The sequence below is a fragment of the Spermophilus citellus genome (assembly GCF_964194105.1).
Source record: "Spermophilus citellus genome assembly, chromosome: 3".
NCBI classification, from domain to species: domain Eukaryota; kingdom Metazoa; phylum Chordata; class Mammalia; order Rodentia; family Sciuridae; genus Spermophilus; species Spermophilus citellus.
In genome coordinates, this window is record NC_138184.1 from 191664900 (window position 1) to 191682988 (window position 18089).

General features: G+C 35.0%; 1 protein-coding gene across 1 annotated transcript in view; it reads left to right on the forward strand.

The window, feature by feature from the left end:
- Window positions 1-5314: 5314 nt before the first annotated feature.
- Window positions 5315-18089, forward strand: part of SAMTOR (S-adenosylmethionine sensor upstream of mTORC1) — a 79592-nt gene continuing 66817 nt past the window's right edge. The window contains exon 1 of the mRNA XM_081283608.1: window positions 5315-6049. Within this exon, the coding sequence (XP_081139734.1) occupies window positions 5476-6049 (574 nt within the window). The 5' untranslated portion in view covers window positions 5315-5475. The remainder of the gene's footprint in view (window positions 6050-18089) is intronic.

The window sequence follows — 18089 nt, forward strand, 5'->3', positions numbered from 1 at the left end:
GTAAATAAATAAGAATTTCATTGTTATGCATTCTCTTGTTGGCAATTGCAAACTTTATGAAAATATAATGTTTTGTTTTATTTTTTGCTACCAAAGGTAGAAAGCCTATCAGAATGTCTGGCATATAATTATTTTTAACATCTTCATTGAGTTAAAAACTATAGTTTGATAAATTTTGATATATATAGAAACTTGAGAAATCATCACCAAAATATGGATAATAAAAATATCCACATCCTCAAAATAGTCCTTATGCCCCTTTATCAAACCTCCTACCTGTCCCCCCACCTTATTCCCATACAATCACTGACCTATTTTCTGTTACTATAGATTCACTAGTATTTTCCAGAATTTTATATAAGTGGAATCATACAGTATGATTTGTTTTCTGTCCACAGCTCCATAGTTTTCCTCAACAGACCAAAAGATTCCCTATAGTTTCTGATTTATTATTTGCTTTCCTGCAAACAGACATTTTCATTTATCTGAGTCTGCACTCATAGTGTGGGAAATACCCCCCAAATAAAAATAATGCCTCAAAGGAACTGAGTAGCCTCAGTTCCAGGAACATCCAGGAACAGACAGGAACATCTCATAAAATTTTCTAAAAAAAAATCTACGTGAGTCACAGAATTACTTTGGTTCAGGGGTCAAAGAGATGTTTCAAATTGCCAGTGTTTTCTAAATCTTAGACAATGACTCATTAAAGGGCCTTGAAATTAATGTAGGGTGCTCTGTGTGTTAAAAATAACAAAATTGAAAATGCCAGGATGCATTTTACTTTGCAAAGTATTATTTTGTAAAATTTTGACTTCATTTATATATATATATATATATATATATATATATATATATATATATATATATAAATGTGAACAGTATATGTCCAAGTATACTAATGTAAAATGTATTTGTTCTTAAGTCATGATACAAAGGATAATAAATTAATTAATTTTAAAACACTAGTCAAATATAATTTCTTTTTTGTACATTTGACAAAGAGAGAGAGAAAGGAAAAAAACAAACTCAGACAACTTAAGTACCTTTCTCTGGTAGTTAATGCAAAACCAGAATCAGAACACAGAGAATCTCTAAGTTGTACACTTCATTATAAGGGAATAATTTAACATTATTTTCTATTTAGAGCTATCCCTGTATTAGCCTTGTTATGAATGTTGAATATATTCCATTAATTAGTATATCACAAACATATTGTAAATTTTATAGTTGCATTTGGAGTTAGGAATTAACTAATGGTTATCACATGCTATAGTTAATACTACCCTGAATATTGTGTATCTTAATTAAGATTAGCAAGGTAGCTAATCTTTGTGTAATATTATAGGTTTTTCAGGCTGAAAGATATATTAAGAATTGTAGGAGAGGTATTGGATTCATAAACATAATTTTTAAAGTAAATAATCCTATTTTTTTCACAAATAGAAGGGGTTTAAAGTTGCAATCTGCCTTACTGGATGAGAATATACCAATGAAATGTTTTTCTTGCTCCACCCTTTTATTTCTATCAAAACATTAAGTTAAAAAAATACATTTTCCAAAAAAATTTTTGCAAAATTTGAAACAAGCAAAATTATTTTTGATTTTGATGTGCCCAACAAATGTTATATCTACCTTTTAAAATTGTGGATTCATAGAAATTGGAACCTAAACTTCATTGGTATTTTTATATTAATGGGTAAGAATTATATAAATAATGAGTAAATATTTTCAGATAACATTGATTTTACTTTTTGAGTCCTCATTTTAGCTGAATTTCTAAAACTTCTATTTCTAAATAATCATGTTTTAGTCAGGTTTTTCACTTCTGTGAATAAAAGGAAGCAACCAGAAGAACTGTAGAGGAAGAAAAGTTTGAGGGCTCATGGTTTCAGAGGTCTTAGTCCATAGAAGGTTGACTCCATTCCTTGGGGCTCCTGGAGAGGCAGGACATCATTGTGGAAGAGTGTGGCAGAGGGAAGCAGCTCACATGACGATCAGAGAGCAGAGAGATTCCACTCACCAAATACAAATATAAACCCCAAAGCCGTGCCCTCAATGCTCTGCCTACTCCATCCACACCCCACTTACCTCCAGTTACACTCAGTTATCCCATTAGGGATTAATTCACTGATCAGTTTAAGGCTTCCCAACCTAATCATTTCCCCTTTGAACCCTCTCACATTGTCTCACATATGAGCTTTTGGGGAATTTCTCCTATACAAACCATAAAAAGTCATGAGCTAAAGATTTGTCCAATTTGGAATGTAGCTTTATCTTCAGTTATAAGTCTTTTTCTTTGCATCATTTATATACATTGCTATATGTTTTATAAACATCTTTACTATTTATACTTTTATTACACTACATTAAAACTTAATTGTTTTTAGGATTTTGATGATAAAGAAGGCCAAAGAATAGTAGATAATATTTAAAAATCAGTGAAAAATATGTAGTCTTCTCTCTCTTTTTTTTTTTTTAACAGGATTACTCAGTAAATGCAGAATGAAATAGACTAAACTTCTCTAGGGTACACCCAAAACCTACTGGTGAACTCAATGCCACGTGCCAGACTGTGAGAGGGATTTTAAAAGTTTGCTTTCATTACTGATTAGTATTTTTTGAACTTCCACTGAGAATAGAACATACTTTGTTATTATAGTATGCTGACTCTTTCCATCAACTATAGGAATTTGTTTTTCTTATAAGGCATATAACTGTAAACCAAAAGGTCAAAGTATTTTTTCTTACCACTTGTCCAAGTGGTTCTTTGACCCAGGAAATTTTCTATGACACACTAAATGTCATGGAAGAGGGTTCAGAAGTTGGTTAGGTAAAGCAAAAATTATGGTGATAAATTGAGTTACCTGCAGTTTAGTGCTTTAGAAAGCCTTTTCCTCCCAGGCTGATTTGTGTTGCTCAGTGAATAGTGTTTTATACCAACATCCTCTTTCCCTAATGGTCATTTAAAATAACAATAACAAGCTATGGATGCAGCTCAGTGGTAGATAAATCGCCTAGCATTCGAAAGGCCCTGGGTTCAATCCATAGCACCATCAAAACAAAAAAACAAAAAAAAATATTATGATAATCATAATAATGAATTTTTTAAAATAAGATATTTACATTCAATAAAAACTGCCACTATATGTAGGGGAAAATGCTGACATTTTTCTGGACATAGGATATGGTTTAATATGGTGTCAAAAGATCTTCTTTCAGTGAATCCCTTTTACTAAGAAATTTAAATTTTATGCAAATTTAAAATAAAATCTGTCTATCCAACTTATAATTCTTGAGTTGCTTCTGACAAAAGTGAGAAGTCAAAAAACAAAAAAAAAAAAAGTGGTGTTCTTCAATTTGCTTGACTCTAAATAAATAAGTTCCTTTTATTTAAGTTAAATAAATAAGTTCTTATTTAAATAACTTCCCTTTATTTGTTCTTCTAGTTTAAAGATTATGCCAGCCAGAATAGATAGTTATGAAACTACAGAAAGTTCCTATTGTTTCTTAAAAATACAGGCCTTTTAAAAAAATCTCATGAATGATTTTGTAAATTGTAATACTTAATCTAGGTAAGGGTGCAGTGAGATAGACATCCACAGGTACATCCAGAGGTGACATAAACTGCCCCATCTTTTGGAAAATGAGGTTGGACAATATACATCAAAAATAATATTTTCAATCTTTTGATTCAGTAATGCCTGTTTTGGTTAGAGAGTTAGCCTAATGAAATGTATTATTAAAGAAACTGGGCAAACCTGTTACAAATGTGGGGGTTTTTTTTGTTTATTTTTAAAATATTTTTTAGTTGTAGACGGACACAATATCTTTATTTATTTATTTTTATGTGATGCTGAGTATGGAACCCTGTATCCACACTTTCGAGGCAGGTGCTCTACCACTGAGCTACAGCCCCAGCCCTACAAAAGTGTTTGACACAGGATTATTTGGAATACAGAAAAAAATGGAGACATATAAATATACAATAACTGGGGATTAACTGATGACATCGTAGGTTATTCATAATGGAGATTATCATAGCCATCCATAAATATCTTATCAATATATACAAACAAATAAAAACCATCAATAGTTCTTATTTCTCAGTGGTGGGTTTGCAGGTGACTTTAATTTTCTTTACTTCTTTTTGTATTTTCCAAATTTCCTTCAGTTAACAACTTTAATTTTTAAAAGGTATTAAAATTTGTTTGCTAGGAATATGGAGGAAAGCTTTCTTTATCAATTAATACAAATGAAATTTAATACTTTCTATAATATATTTCCCCTGTATTTGCCTCCCAGATATGCTAAAATACACACACAAAAAAACAAATCAAAACAAAATAGGTATGCCATTCAAGCTCTCCTTTCTTTCCAAATGAAATTCCTGCAAATAAGACCACCACAGTCTTAATATATTAGGTACTTCCTCCTGATTTCTTCTAAAATTATAATTAGTTCTTTTGAAGGTTATTTGTCTCTGTTTGATCTGCCTCTTCTCTGTGCTGGTAGGGACACTCTTCCACCAATCTCCTTTCACTTCTATGATCTAGAGAGTAAGGATACTGCTTTGCTCTTCAGGGTCTTCATTATCCAGAAAGTAGCATATGAAACAATTGACATAATGTGAACTTTATTCAGATTTCTAAAATCATTGATCAAAAGGTTTTCATTGTAACAATTTCCATACAATGTCATAAAACCACAACTGTAATGAGGACATAGTTCACACTCTTAACACAATTCATTCATGATTCTCTGCCTATTGGATCTCTGAAACTTCAGCAGCCCCATGTACCACTTCAGGTGCTACTGCAGTCTCTTCTGGAGAGCAGTGTTCCAGCTCTCTGGAGAAGAAGTCTGCAATCATATTCTGCAAGAGCTTCCCATGAGTAGGGAAAGAAGTGGAGAAGGTGAGCAGATTGCTAAACCCACTTAGGCACCCTGGGCAAAGACTAACCTTCCATATTAAAGAGGTTAGTCCTGAGGTCACCTGACTTTTAAAGCGCTTATAGTTCTGAGGTGAATTAGGCCAGGCTTCCTGCAACATTTTTGTGAAATGTTCTTAAGAACATCAGTTGTGGGCCTTCTGTCTTTCCATCTCTGTCCTCTCACATCTCCTGTTGCTTTTCTTGGCCTTGCCTTTCCCCATTTTCTGTGTCCTTTAACCATCAAGAGTAGCATTAATCACTTTTGGTGGGTGAGTTATACCAGCCTTTGGTACCCAGGCCTCTTCTTGAGCCAAAGAAAGCATGTAAGCCTTAGTCAGCTGAAATGTAAAATTCCTGTGATGTCAAGTCATGGTAAAGAGTATCTAGAAAGCTAAAGGAAATCTGCATAGATGTGACAGGGTGCAGGGAAGGCTCAGGTAGAGGACTCTGGCCGCATGACACTAAATCATAAAACAGCGGGTGGAAAAGCCACAAAACTGCAAAACCTGGAAGGTAGAACGAAGCCCAAACTAAGCAAATTAAGATGCGCAAGCGCATTGCTCACTGCGCGAATCCCCAGGCCGCACCATTGCGCCTGCGCACAAAATCCGGGGAGGGGCGGCGTAGATGGGCGCCCGGGGCCCAGCTCTCCCACCGCCTCAGCACCCCTCCGCCTGTGAGCCCCGCCTCCTCCAGCTGCTCGCCTTCCCAAACAACCGGGTGCGCCGCCGCCGCTCTCTGTCCATTGGTTCCAAGGCTATTCCGTTTCCGCCCAGCCCTCCATAGTCCACCAATCGGCTTGGGCGTTTGGTTAAGGGGCCACCTCCGAGGCTGTCGCTCTGGCTTCTCTGACTCCTCCGGCTGCTGCCTCCGCTGCTGCCTCCTCCTTCCCCACCTCCTCCGTCAGGGGAGCGTCTGCGGGGGCCTGAGGGGCGGCGGCGGCGGCGGCGGCTGCGATATGGAGCCAGGGGCCGACAGCCGACGTGTGGCTCGCGGGCAGAGGGCAGGGCCCCCGAGCACTCCGCAGCCCCGGGATCAGGAGCGGAAGCTAGAGCAGGAGAAGCTCTCGGGGGTGGTGAAGAGCGTCCACCGGCGGCTCCGCAAGAAGTATCGAGAAGGTAAACAGCCAGCAGAGCGAGGGGGAAGGGAGGCCACATCACCCCCAGCCCCTTGTCACCTCTCCCCTCCTCCCCGAAAGGCCACCATTGAAACCTAAAGGAGCTGCACGTCAGCCCCTGCGAGGGTTGGTCTTCCAGGCCGGGTTTGAGCCCTCGGTCGGCGGCAGGCGGGCTCCTCCCGCCCCCTTTTCTTCGAGGGCCGTTCGGGGGAGTTCCGGGCCTGTGGAGGAACTGCGTCCCCACCCCCTCCAAACCCCTGTCCCCAGCCAGGGTGCTGAGGTTGTTGTCACCACACACACACACACACACACACACACACTCCAGGAGGTAGGGGTCGCTCGTTAGGAGAGATGAGAAGAGAAGGTAGAACAGGGAGACAGGTAAGTCCATTTGTGAAAGACTGATGGAGAGAAGCTGAAATGCTGCTCTCTCCCTTGCGCCTGACCACCCTGTTGTTCGTTCTCTCTCGGCCCGACCCCCTTGCTGGTACCTGTTTCCTATTGCCATGCCCAAGCTTCCTCTCCTAGACTTCCAGGGCTGCGAAGTCAGCAGGCCTTTTAGCTGACTGCACTTCACCTTGTTGAAAGGGGAACGGGTCACAGTCATGCCCCCACCCCATTCTTGAAATACTTAGTGTTATGTAGTTAGGCAAGGATGAGATCTGGGGCAGGTCCTCAAAATGTTCAGTTTTGAGTAGTCTCAAAACCAGCAAGCCACCTAAAAACAGATGCCAACGAAGCCTGCCATCGCTGGGAACCCCCTTAATGGAAGATCATAAGCAAGGGGAGAAGCCTTAGTACTTTTCCTTATTCCTGAGGAATGCATGTAGTTGGAGTCTACAGTTATCCTTGCTAGTTTAAAATATAGGCTTTGTACATAACTGTTTTATAAGATTTTGAATGTGAAAATCATCAGTATTTTCACATGCCTAGGAGAAATTTCTCTTTGTCAAGACTGCTTTAACTTTGAACTAGCTCTCGCTTTAGTTTAATTGGAAACTGAAAAGTCAGCAGCCTTCTAGTCTTATACTTAGTTAATAATTTAGGTTAGAAGCAAAATTATGACAGTGAAGGAACAAAGACATGTGAGATCATGTTACTTTTCAATAGTACATTTCAATTACTCTAGAAAGTTAAAGCTTAGTGTCTTTGTTTCTTTGAATGTACTTGAGTGTTTCATTTAAAAAACTATTGGAAGTTTTCTTTCCTTGGCAACTCAAGCCTGGCTTTTAATAGAGGTTAATTAATTAGTCATCACCAAAGGTGGCTTATAGTATTATTTAATAGGTACCAAAAGAAAGAGATTTATCAAGCATAGTTAATATACTGAAATTTGATTTTTGAAATAATGCTTTAAACCCATCCACAATTTATTCAATAAAATGAGTAATCACCATAGCAACAATTGCATCATTCTTGATATTCAAAGAATTCACTTACATAATGGCATTCACTGTAGATTTTTATGTTGAAAAAAAGAGAAAATAAATGGACACACTTTCCTGCAACTTATAGTGCTATTTTGTACAAATTTAATTAAGTGTATCTTTTTAAAGAGAAAAATGATTTAAATATAATTCAGTTACCATTTCTACTTTTTATAATTTTATTATTATTTATTCATAAATAAATAGGTTCACTTAAATTAACATAGTGCCAATGTGTCATCATCTCTTTAAGTGCTGTTTATAGTTGCTTAGTCCCCACATGTTGAAACATGTCTTTAATCCAGAATATTAACCATGGGAACACTTGTTTATAATGAGAATTAGTTGTTGGAAGTTACCAGAACTAGAATATAAGTGTGGTTCAGAAGTGAATGATCTAGTGTGCTTCTGGGCAGGTAAAATCTCGGCAATCTAAACATTTGAATGAGACTGTTCTTTAGACATTTTAATGGCCTGAATTCTCTCAATGATCTAGACTTCTCTAGGCTTTGCTCCAGTGATATACAAAGCCCTACCAGTGAACTAGCAAAATAAATGATCCTAATGAGCATGCCTTTTCTACCTTTGTTTTTAACGTGGGCCAAATCTTAGTTGTGAAAAATCCTGTGAAAAAGTGATTTGGCATATAATTCTAAAGAAATAATTTTTATTGTTTTACTTCAAGAACTCAGTATTTTAATATTTATGGTCACTGATTGGTAAACATATTTTACAAGTTGCAAGTCAGCTGTTATCAGAAGAAAATATAAACTGTGCTGCAGATCAGCCTACAAAGGCCATTTAACTCATTTGTACTCCTTTTATAACAATTTTTATCAGAAAATGGCAGCATAGAATTTTGGAATATAAGACTAAAAGGATCCTTATCATTTATTAATAATTCCTAAATTTTTTGATCAGAAGACTCATCTGGGTACCTTTAAAAAAATTCCTGCATTCTACCTCAGATCTCAAGTTTTAGAATCCTTATAGTTGAGTCTAGAAATTTGTTAGATACATTTTGGAGTGCTTAACTAAACTAATTTCTTCATTTTACAGATGAGTTGAACCGAGTCCCAAAATGTTAAAATAACTTGCTTGAAATTTGGATAGTTCATCATTAACATTATTCAAATTTTATAGAAATAATAGATATTTTCCTCCTATTTTTAAACCTAATATTGTTAACTAAAAGTGGAAAGTAGAAAATAGCCCTTAGGTTAGGGAAAAGGGTATAAATTGATGGAAAGGGATGATTCATTGGATAGGTATGATTAGCTGAGTTGGCTATATGAAGCATGGATGGGTTTTTCAAGGGGATATGGTAGGAGAAAAAAGAAGTTGGGATGGAAAAGGAGGCAAAGTAGTCATTGAATAGTAAGAATATCAGTGAAGGCTGGATAATGAGTGGGGTTGGAGAAAAGAGAATTTTTCCTTGTTTCTGGAAGTGGAAATGAAAATGAAGCAGAAAGAAGGATAAAAATGAGATTTTTCTGTTGTGATAGGAAAAGATTTCTCTCTGCTATCCTAGTCTGCCCATATGGTTCACGTTGATAGTGGTGTGTAGGCTTGGGATGGGGGTCAGTGAATAGGATTATGAAGACTAACTAAAGTAAGTTTAATGCACTCTTTTACCACTTTTTCTCTCTGAACTCCATTTTACTGTCTGTCCTTTATTATTACTTAGAGATCCTGTGCCAATGTGTGAAGAAGAAATTGGAGATGAAGGTCGGTGTTTGAGGTAGTACTGTATTTTGAAGTGGTTACTAAAAGAAAATGTTAGAGAAATGCCTAGCAGTGGTGGTGTAAAGGAGTGCTTCTGATATCAGCAGATAAGACACAGTAGTTTAAATTGAGTTTATATAAATGGAAATATTTTTGCACATTATAAGTGTTTTATCCCATTCCCCTCGTAAACTCTTATATATAATTTTGTATAACAATGAGGGTCTCCCTCCATTTCCATGTGATTTCCCTTTTTTTTTCTCCCTTTCCCTCCCGCCTCATGTCTCTGTTTAATGCTAATCTTTTCTTCCTGCTCAGCCTCACTGTTCTGCTCTTAGTTGCTCTCATTATATCAAAGAAGACATTTGGTATTTGTTTTTTAGGGATTAGCTAGCTTCACTAAGCATAATCTGCTCTAGTGCCATCCATTTCCCTGCAAATTCCGTGATTTTGTCATTTTTTAGTGCTGCGTAATACTCCATGGTATATAAATGCCACATTTTTTTTATCCATTCATCTATTGAAGGGAAGGGGAGGGGGGATATTAGAGGATAGTAAAGGTAGCAGAATACAATAGTCACTAATATGGCAGTATGTAAAAATGTGATGTGTAGCCGATGTGATTCTGCAATCTGTATTTGGGGTAAAAATGGGAGTTCATAACCCAATTGATTCTAATCTATGAAATATGATTTGTCATGAGCTTTGTAATGTTGTGAACATCCAATAAAAAAAAAATTATTAAAAAAAAAAAAAGAAAAGAAAAACTATAACTGGGACATGGAGAAGCCACAGAAGATGCAGGCTGTTTTCTCAAATGCACAAATAATAATAATAATAATAATTATTATTATTATTATTAATAAAAGAAAACTGGAGTCAAATTAAAAAAAAATAAGTGTTTTATGTCTTCACAGATTTTTTAAAATAACTTTATTTATTTATTTATTTAGTTAGTTATTTTTATGTAGTGCTGAGGATCAAACCCAGGGCCTTGCATGTGCAAGGTGAGCACTCTACTGCTGAGCCATAACCCCAGCCCCACAGATTTTTTTAAACTTAGAAACACCGTTTCTATTATTTTTCATATTTTGATTGGTATATTATAATTATATATAAAAATGGGATTCATTGTTACATATTTGTACATGTGCATGATATAACAACATAGTTTGATCAATATCATTCTCTAGTATTTTCTCTTTCCCTCCCTGCTGTACAGAATCTAAAAAAAAAAACAATTTTAAGGGGGTACCAGGGATTGAAGTCAGGGACACTCAAACAGTGAGTCACAACCCCAGCCCTATTTTAGATTTTATTTAGAGACAGGGTCTCACTGAGTTGCTTAAAGCCTTGCCATTGCTGAGACTGGCTTTGAACTCCCAGTCTTCCTGCCTCAGCCTACTGAGCCACTGTGCCTGCCAGAATTTTTAAATTTGACCTCTACACAAACCACAAAAATGTTAAATGTATCATAAAAATTATATAGCTTATTAATAAAAAAGAGCTAGTTTTGTTTTCCAAACAAGAACATCATTGTTAATCATTTGTACCTTATGAGTATATCTCAAATTGAGAACTGAACTAAAGACGTGTATTTTCAGTTGTCTTTATGTGATTTTTTCCCCTATAATTCTATTCCTATGAACCCATTTCTGCAATAATTATTATGCCTGGCATTTCTTTTTTCCGAACTTAAAGTCTTCTTGTAAAAATCCCAAGAAAATGAAGAAAATGTAAAAAGCTGCAGCTGTCAGGAATAAAAGTACGATTTCCATTCTATTTAAATTTTTAAAGCTATCTTCTGACTCTCCTTAGGAAATTTTATCAATTTATTCATTCTCTGAATTATTCTACATATCAAAAAAAATTAAAACAGTTTATCACATAAACCTATGAAACTTATAAATAAAAAATATACATATATATATATATATATATATATATATATGTGTGTATACACACACACACACACACACACACACACACACCCCAAACTGTTAAGAGTAGTATTTTAATCCAGGTACGTTGGCACATGCCTGTACTCCCAGAGGCTCAGAAGGCTGAGACAGGAGAATCAGGAGTTCAAATCCAGCCTCAGCAATGGGCAACGCACTAAGCCACTCGGGGAGACCCTGTCTCTAAATAAAATACAAAATTGGGCTGGGGATGTGGCTTAGTGGTTCAGTGCCCCTGAGTTCAATCCCTGGTACCAAAAATAAATAAGTAAGTAAATAAAAAAATAAGACAGGTTACTGATACAGAAGCAGAAAAGGAGAACACAGGATAGGTTGGTTCTGTGGACTGAGTCCAGAAAAAAAATAATGTTACAAAGGTTAACAGTTGTCAGCAGAATTTTGGTATCAAGGACTAAGTAACCTCATTTAGATGATTAATGCTTATTATTTAAATTCTTCATAGTTTGAAACAAAAGGTGAGCTTAAGTTAGTAATTTAAGCTGAAAAATACATTTGGGATTGCTTATTCGCTAGCAAATATGTAAAACAAGGGAACTGTGGTGGCAGAGGGGAAAGCTTTGAATTAGAAATAAATTTGAACTAAAACCAGAAGTCTAAAAATGATAGAATGATAAGGTTGTAAGGTTGGTGTTTTTGCTGTAAAATAGTTTTGAAATTGTTTTAAAAATTAAGATTACAGACTGTTTTTAATTAAACTTTTTTCCCACCTTCAGTGGCCCTTCATCATAGCTCCTTACTGACAACTCTGTGGCCCGAAGATTTTACTAGATACTCTTTTGTTTTACAGGTGTTTCAAGTGAAATTTTGCATTTTCTTTTTATGCTTTTTCTATAGCATAAAATATCTCCAATTATAGAATGAGAGAATTTTTTGTGTGATAAAATCTTTGCTTGATCAGCAAATAAGTAAAGTAAAAAAAAACTCTTCAGAAAATCTAGTTAACTTTGCCCTAGGAAATTTGAACTGCCATAGGGTGCGGGGGTGGGGGGGGGTGGGGGGGGGCACATGGACTTAATAATCAGTAACACAGAGATAAAGAACAGCGATTCAGTCATTTCAGTGAAGAGCATTTGTAGGCAGGCACTGTATGTTAGCTCTTTGATTTTGTTATCACTAGACATCTGTATGGTATCTTTATAGGGACTTTTGTATTTCAAAATATGCACTAGAATTATTGTTGCAGATCTTTTGACTGATTTATGGAAAAAATAAAATAATAAATGTAGTGCTTCTTACCCTTGGTTCAATATAAGTGTTATTTTTAGAACCTTGTAGAACACAGGCATCTGTATTTTTTAAAAGCTCCTTAGGGTATACAGTGGACAAATAGATTGAGAACATGAATCAAAGTACTGTAGATTGCAGTAGGAAGGAATCTAAAAGAAAGGAGACTGATTAAGAGGCTTTTATATTTAACTGATTTAGAACTGATAACAACCTGAATAGTAGTAGTGATCGCGAAAATAAAAACACAAATATTGTGAAGGTCAGAGTAAGGAGTTTTAGTGAGAGCAAAGGGAAAGAAAAAGATAATGCCAGGATTTTTTGACTGAGAAAATGTTAATAGTAGCCATTAACATCCAGGAAATGTGGAATGTGTATGTTTGAATAGGGTTGGGGATAAAGAGAATAAGGTAGACAGGCAGGTTGGCTTACTATAGGGATGAGACAATAATTTAGTTTGGAATAGATTTTGGGGGGAATTTAGGATTGGAAGCCCTCTACTTGGAGCTTAAGATTTGAGGGCAGATGATAATATGTAACTGATGACAGATCCTTGGAAGATATTAGTAGTTAGGATTTAAAAGAAGAAAGCAGAACTTTTGCTGAACAAAAAGATTATTCCCAAAGATTTAGTTTCTACACTGCTAAGTGCTAACACAATAACAGAACTATTATACCCTTGACTATTTATGCTTTATTTATAGCAAAGGTGCTAAAAGTGACAACCAGTAGTTCTCAACAGTGAAATATAACATTGTTTAAGAAAATAGAGATTTGCTTTGATTTTGAAGATTTTCAGTCATTGCTTACTTAAGGGTAGTGATTTTGCATATGCCCTATTTATATCATGCTTGCAGCTTTAAGTATCCAAGATACTGGTTCTTAGGTTTTAGTGAGCTCCAGAATCCTTTGGTGAAATTTTAAATGCTAATTTCTTTTTTTTCTTTTTAATTAATTTTTTAATATATGACAGCAGAATGTATTAAAATTCTTATTACACATATAGAGCACAATTTTTCATATCTCTGGTTGTATACACAGTATATTCACACCAATTCGTGTCTTCGTATGTGTTTTTTGGATAATAATGTCCATCACATTCCACCATCATTTCTAACCCCTTGCCCCCTTCTTTCCCCTCCCACCCTTCTGCCTTATCTAGAGTTCCTGTATTCCTCCTATGCTCCCTCTCCCTACCCCACTATGAATCAGCCTCCTTATATCAGAAAACGCTTGGCATTTGGTTTTTGGGGGATTGGTTAACTTCACTTAGCATTAAATGCTGATTTCTAGGCCACCAGAAAGCATTCCATGGATTTGAGCTTAGAGCCTAGGAATTTGTGTATTTAATCATCTCTTGTATGATTCTAATGAAAATGCCCACTTTTTGGAAAAAACACTAATCCCAAGATTTTTCTTAGAAAAACAAGGCACTTTGATGCAAAAGAATATGTTTTATCTTGTAAGCTGTAATTGAATTTTATATTCACTCCTTATTTGCATTATCTGGAACCCAAGGGTGATTTACCATGAGTTACTTCCCCAACTTTTTTATCTTTTGAGACAGGGTCTCTCTAAGTTGACCAAGCTGGCCTCTAACTTGAGAATGTCATGCCTCAGCCTCTAAAGTAGCTGGGATTATAGGCATGCCCCACCATGCTGGGCGTACTTGTTTTTAAGGCACAATGTCCTTAGAAGTAGTTTTCTTTAAAATTCTCCATTGACACTTTTTAAAAATTTATTGATTTCTTATTATTAGTTTTCAATTTTGTTGTTATTTCAATAGTGGAAATAGTACACATACATTGTTATTTAAATAATTCAGGCAAATTTATCACATAGTCCCTGTTATTCCACCTGTCTTTGCAATAATTTGTTAACTCAGAAAAATCCATCTAGGAATGATGTCATATGCCTGTAACCCAGCTTCTTAGGAAAATTGAGACAGGAGGATCACACCTGGAACCCACTCTGGGCAACTTCATAATACCCTTTCTCAAAAAAAAAAAAATTGAAAGGGCTGTGGATATAAGTCAGTACATACCTAGTATGCATGAGACCCTGGGTTCAATCGCTAGGACAAAGAAGGAAGGAAGAAAGGAAGGATGAAATCCAGTCACCTTTTCTCTCTTAAATCTAAAGATTGTTTATCATATATAACAAAGATAAAAAATTAACCTAGGATATAAAGCTCTATGTACATAGTATTTGTGAGAGCAATCTTATACATTATTCCAATTTTAATAATTGACGGTTGTGTTGACCTTCCTATGTCATCAACTATTAATCCCTTGTGAAGATTAACTGTATAGATGTATGACTACATAGATATTTTGGATAGTTCTTTTGGAGTTACCATTTTTTAAAAAATATTGTTTAGTTGTCAATGGATCTTTATTTATTTATATGTGGTGCTGAGAATTGAATCCAGTGCCTCACACATGCTAGGCAAGTGCTCTACACTGAGCCACAACCACAGCCCCTGGAATTACCATTTTTATAAGTTATTGGCAATTACCAAAAGCAGCAGAATCCCAGCCTTCTTCAAGTTTCCATTTATATAGATATTCTTCTACTCACAAATGTTGTTTCAGGGAGGTGTTCACAAGTCCTTTACTGAAGGTTAAGTGTTACACTAATTAAGTGATCTGTGGAGTCAAACAATATCTATACAGTTAATCTTCACAAGGGAATAACAGATGATGACAATGGACCTGATATTTCTGGATTATCTCCATCTTTCTTACAGAGTATTAGTCAAAGACTTTTGCGTGTTGAATTAGGTATTTTATCTAAATATGTTTATAATAAAAGGCTCTAATCCAAACAGAAAAGATATACTGGGAGCCAAATTGTGTTTGTAGATATTAAGTTTAATCCCTGAATTATTTTGTTTTTTAATCAAAGTTGACTCTAGTTCATCCCAGCCCTCATGGCTCTTTGTATTATTTCACCAGGCATTTGAGTTTATAACCTTGTCATAGACAATTGGTTTTGAGTCATAATATACAATGGGTTCATCTGGAGAGCCTTAGAATAAATAATCATTTCCCACTCTAGATCCCTCCATGAAATTTCTGGGTGATTCCAGTGTTCATCTAGCATTGATCTTGAGACCCACTGCCAGAAATCTAACAAATAATGCACTTACAGAGATTAAATAATTGCATTTGACTGACAAATGTTCATTTGTTTGTGGTTAGTAGAATCATTATACTTTGCTCTATTGCATAACCTTCATTCATAGCCTTAAAAGTTCATAAATTCAAAACTCGGAAAGAGAGGCAAGGTGCTATAGTGTTTAGGAGCATAACGTTGAAAACTCTTTGAACTTGTTCCCACTCAGGTCATGAGTTTCTCTATTTCCCTCATGTTAGAGAAAATGACCTTTGAAGGTTCTTTAAACTTGACTTTGGTAATCTGGTTATCTATAGGTACAGCATCTTAAGGTCTATATTTGGCAATATGCCTAAGTCAATCAAATAAATTGTTTTGAATTTCCAAAGGTTCAGGATTTGTTTATGATACTCATCTTTGGGGGTTTCGTTGTTGTTATCAATTGTTGGCTTGTTTAGAGAACTTGATGGATCTCAAATTTAATGTGCTCATCACACATAATTTTTAAAAATCTTTTAAAATTTGTTTTAATTAGTTATACATGACAGTAGAATGCATTTATGCACTTTGATATATCATACATAGATGGGATAAATTTCTCATTTTTCTGGGTGTACATGTTGTAGAATCATATTGCTTATGCAGTCACATGTATACATAAAGTAATAATGTCTCTTCCGTTCTACTATCTTTCCTATCCCCATATTCCCTCCCCTTCCTTTACTTCCCTCTCTACCTAATCTAAGGTAACACTATTATTCTCTAGTTCCCTCCCCACACACACACCTTATTGTGAATTGGCATTCACATATTAGAGAAAACATTTGGCCTTTGTTTTTTTGGGATTCGCACATCATTTTCAAAACCTAAATTTATTGAGTTATATTTTATATACTTAAGATTGCATCCATTTAAAGTATATAATTTCATGAGTTTGAAGAGAAATTATGCACCTATGAAACCATTGTCACAATCAATATAGAAGAGTTTCATCACCTCAGTATTCCCTCATGTTCCTTTGTAGTCTCTCTCTATATTCCCTGTCCTACTTATCTCTTGTTACTATAGTTTCATCTCCACCTTTAGAGTTTATGTACATAAAATTGCAGAACATTTTCTTTTACATTGAACCATTAGTGCATTGTTAATCTTTGGTGTTGAGGCTAAACTGCCAAGAATAATTACGTGCTTTTTTTTTTTTTAGGCAAATAAAAGATTGTATGTGTAAGAACACTTAAGATATCTGCTCTCTTAGCAAATTTCAAGTATATGTATCATAACCTAGGTATACATTAGATCTTCTGAGCTTATTCATTTTATAAAGTTTGTACCCTTTGATAAACATCTGCCCCCCTTGTTTCTTTGGCCCCTCCAACCCCTAACATTCACCACCCTACTCTCTGTTTCTCCAAGTTCTACTGTTTTATAAATTACATGTAACATTTTTCTGTCTGATGTTATTTCATTTAACATAATGACCTTCAAGTTCATTGACATTGTCAAAGTGGCAGGATTTTGTTCTTTTTAAAGACTAATGATCATTGTATATTTATGCACCATTATCTAAGTTATAGTATATCTTCTAAGAATAAGAATTAAGATAGAGATATTGAGAAAAATAATAATATTTCTAGTGAATTTCTAAACATCAGATGATCCTCATGTATAAAAATGCACTAATCTTTGTACAACCTATTCTTCCTCCCACCCCCTCCATCTACAGGTAACTTCCTGTCTGTTTTGTGTGGATACTAATCATTTTTCCTTAGGGTTATAGGTTTTTCAAAAAGATCTGTGTACTGTTATCAAAAAACTTAATAGATGTGACTGTACTTCTGGCTCCACGTTTTTTATTGACAATAAGGCAAGAAAAAATTTGAAAAATTTTGATCAGCTTTAAACAATGGAATTTACAGAAAAATCATCTCTAACTTATTGTTTTTTTCTAAAACTTTCTGATCTTTAAGAATAGTCATTATTTTGAAATGTTCAAATTTTACTGCTTTGGAGCTACTACTGTTGGTTGACAGCTATCTGCTGCCTTTTAAATTAACAACTAAATTTGACTTGTCTTTAATTTTGGTGTTTAATACGTATTTCAAGTTTGGTAAAAATTTAAATATTTTCTGCATCAGCTTGATACCATGATTAAGTTCTGTAGTTTATAAAATATATAAGTCAAAAGTAGTCTTTTCTTTTTAATTTATGTATTCTAATGGGAAAATCACTCCTGATTTAAATAGAATATATATTGTAAGAATGGTAGTTGCATATATGGGGGAAATATAAGATGATCAATTTGCTATACCAGATGGCAGGAGAGGGGTTAATTCATATGGGAAGATTAGTTTATCAAGGAGTTTCTATGATTAATGTAATTTAAGAACTTTTATAGAAATGTTCTTGAATGTATTAAGGACAAAAATTGCTTCATGTTTCATTATATTTGATTTTTTACAAAGACAGTTACAAAGTCATAATAAATAATCATAAAATTATTAAAAATTTAACTTAAGAATAGTGAGTGTACTATTTCTTTTTTCCTAGTTGTCACTGTTTTTTTATAGGC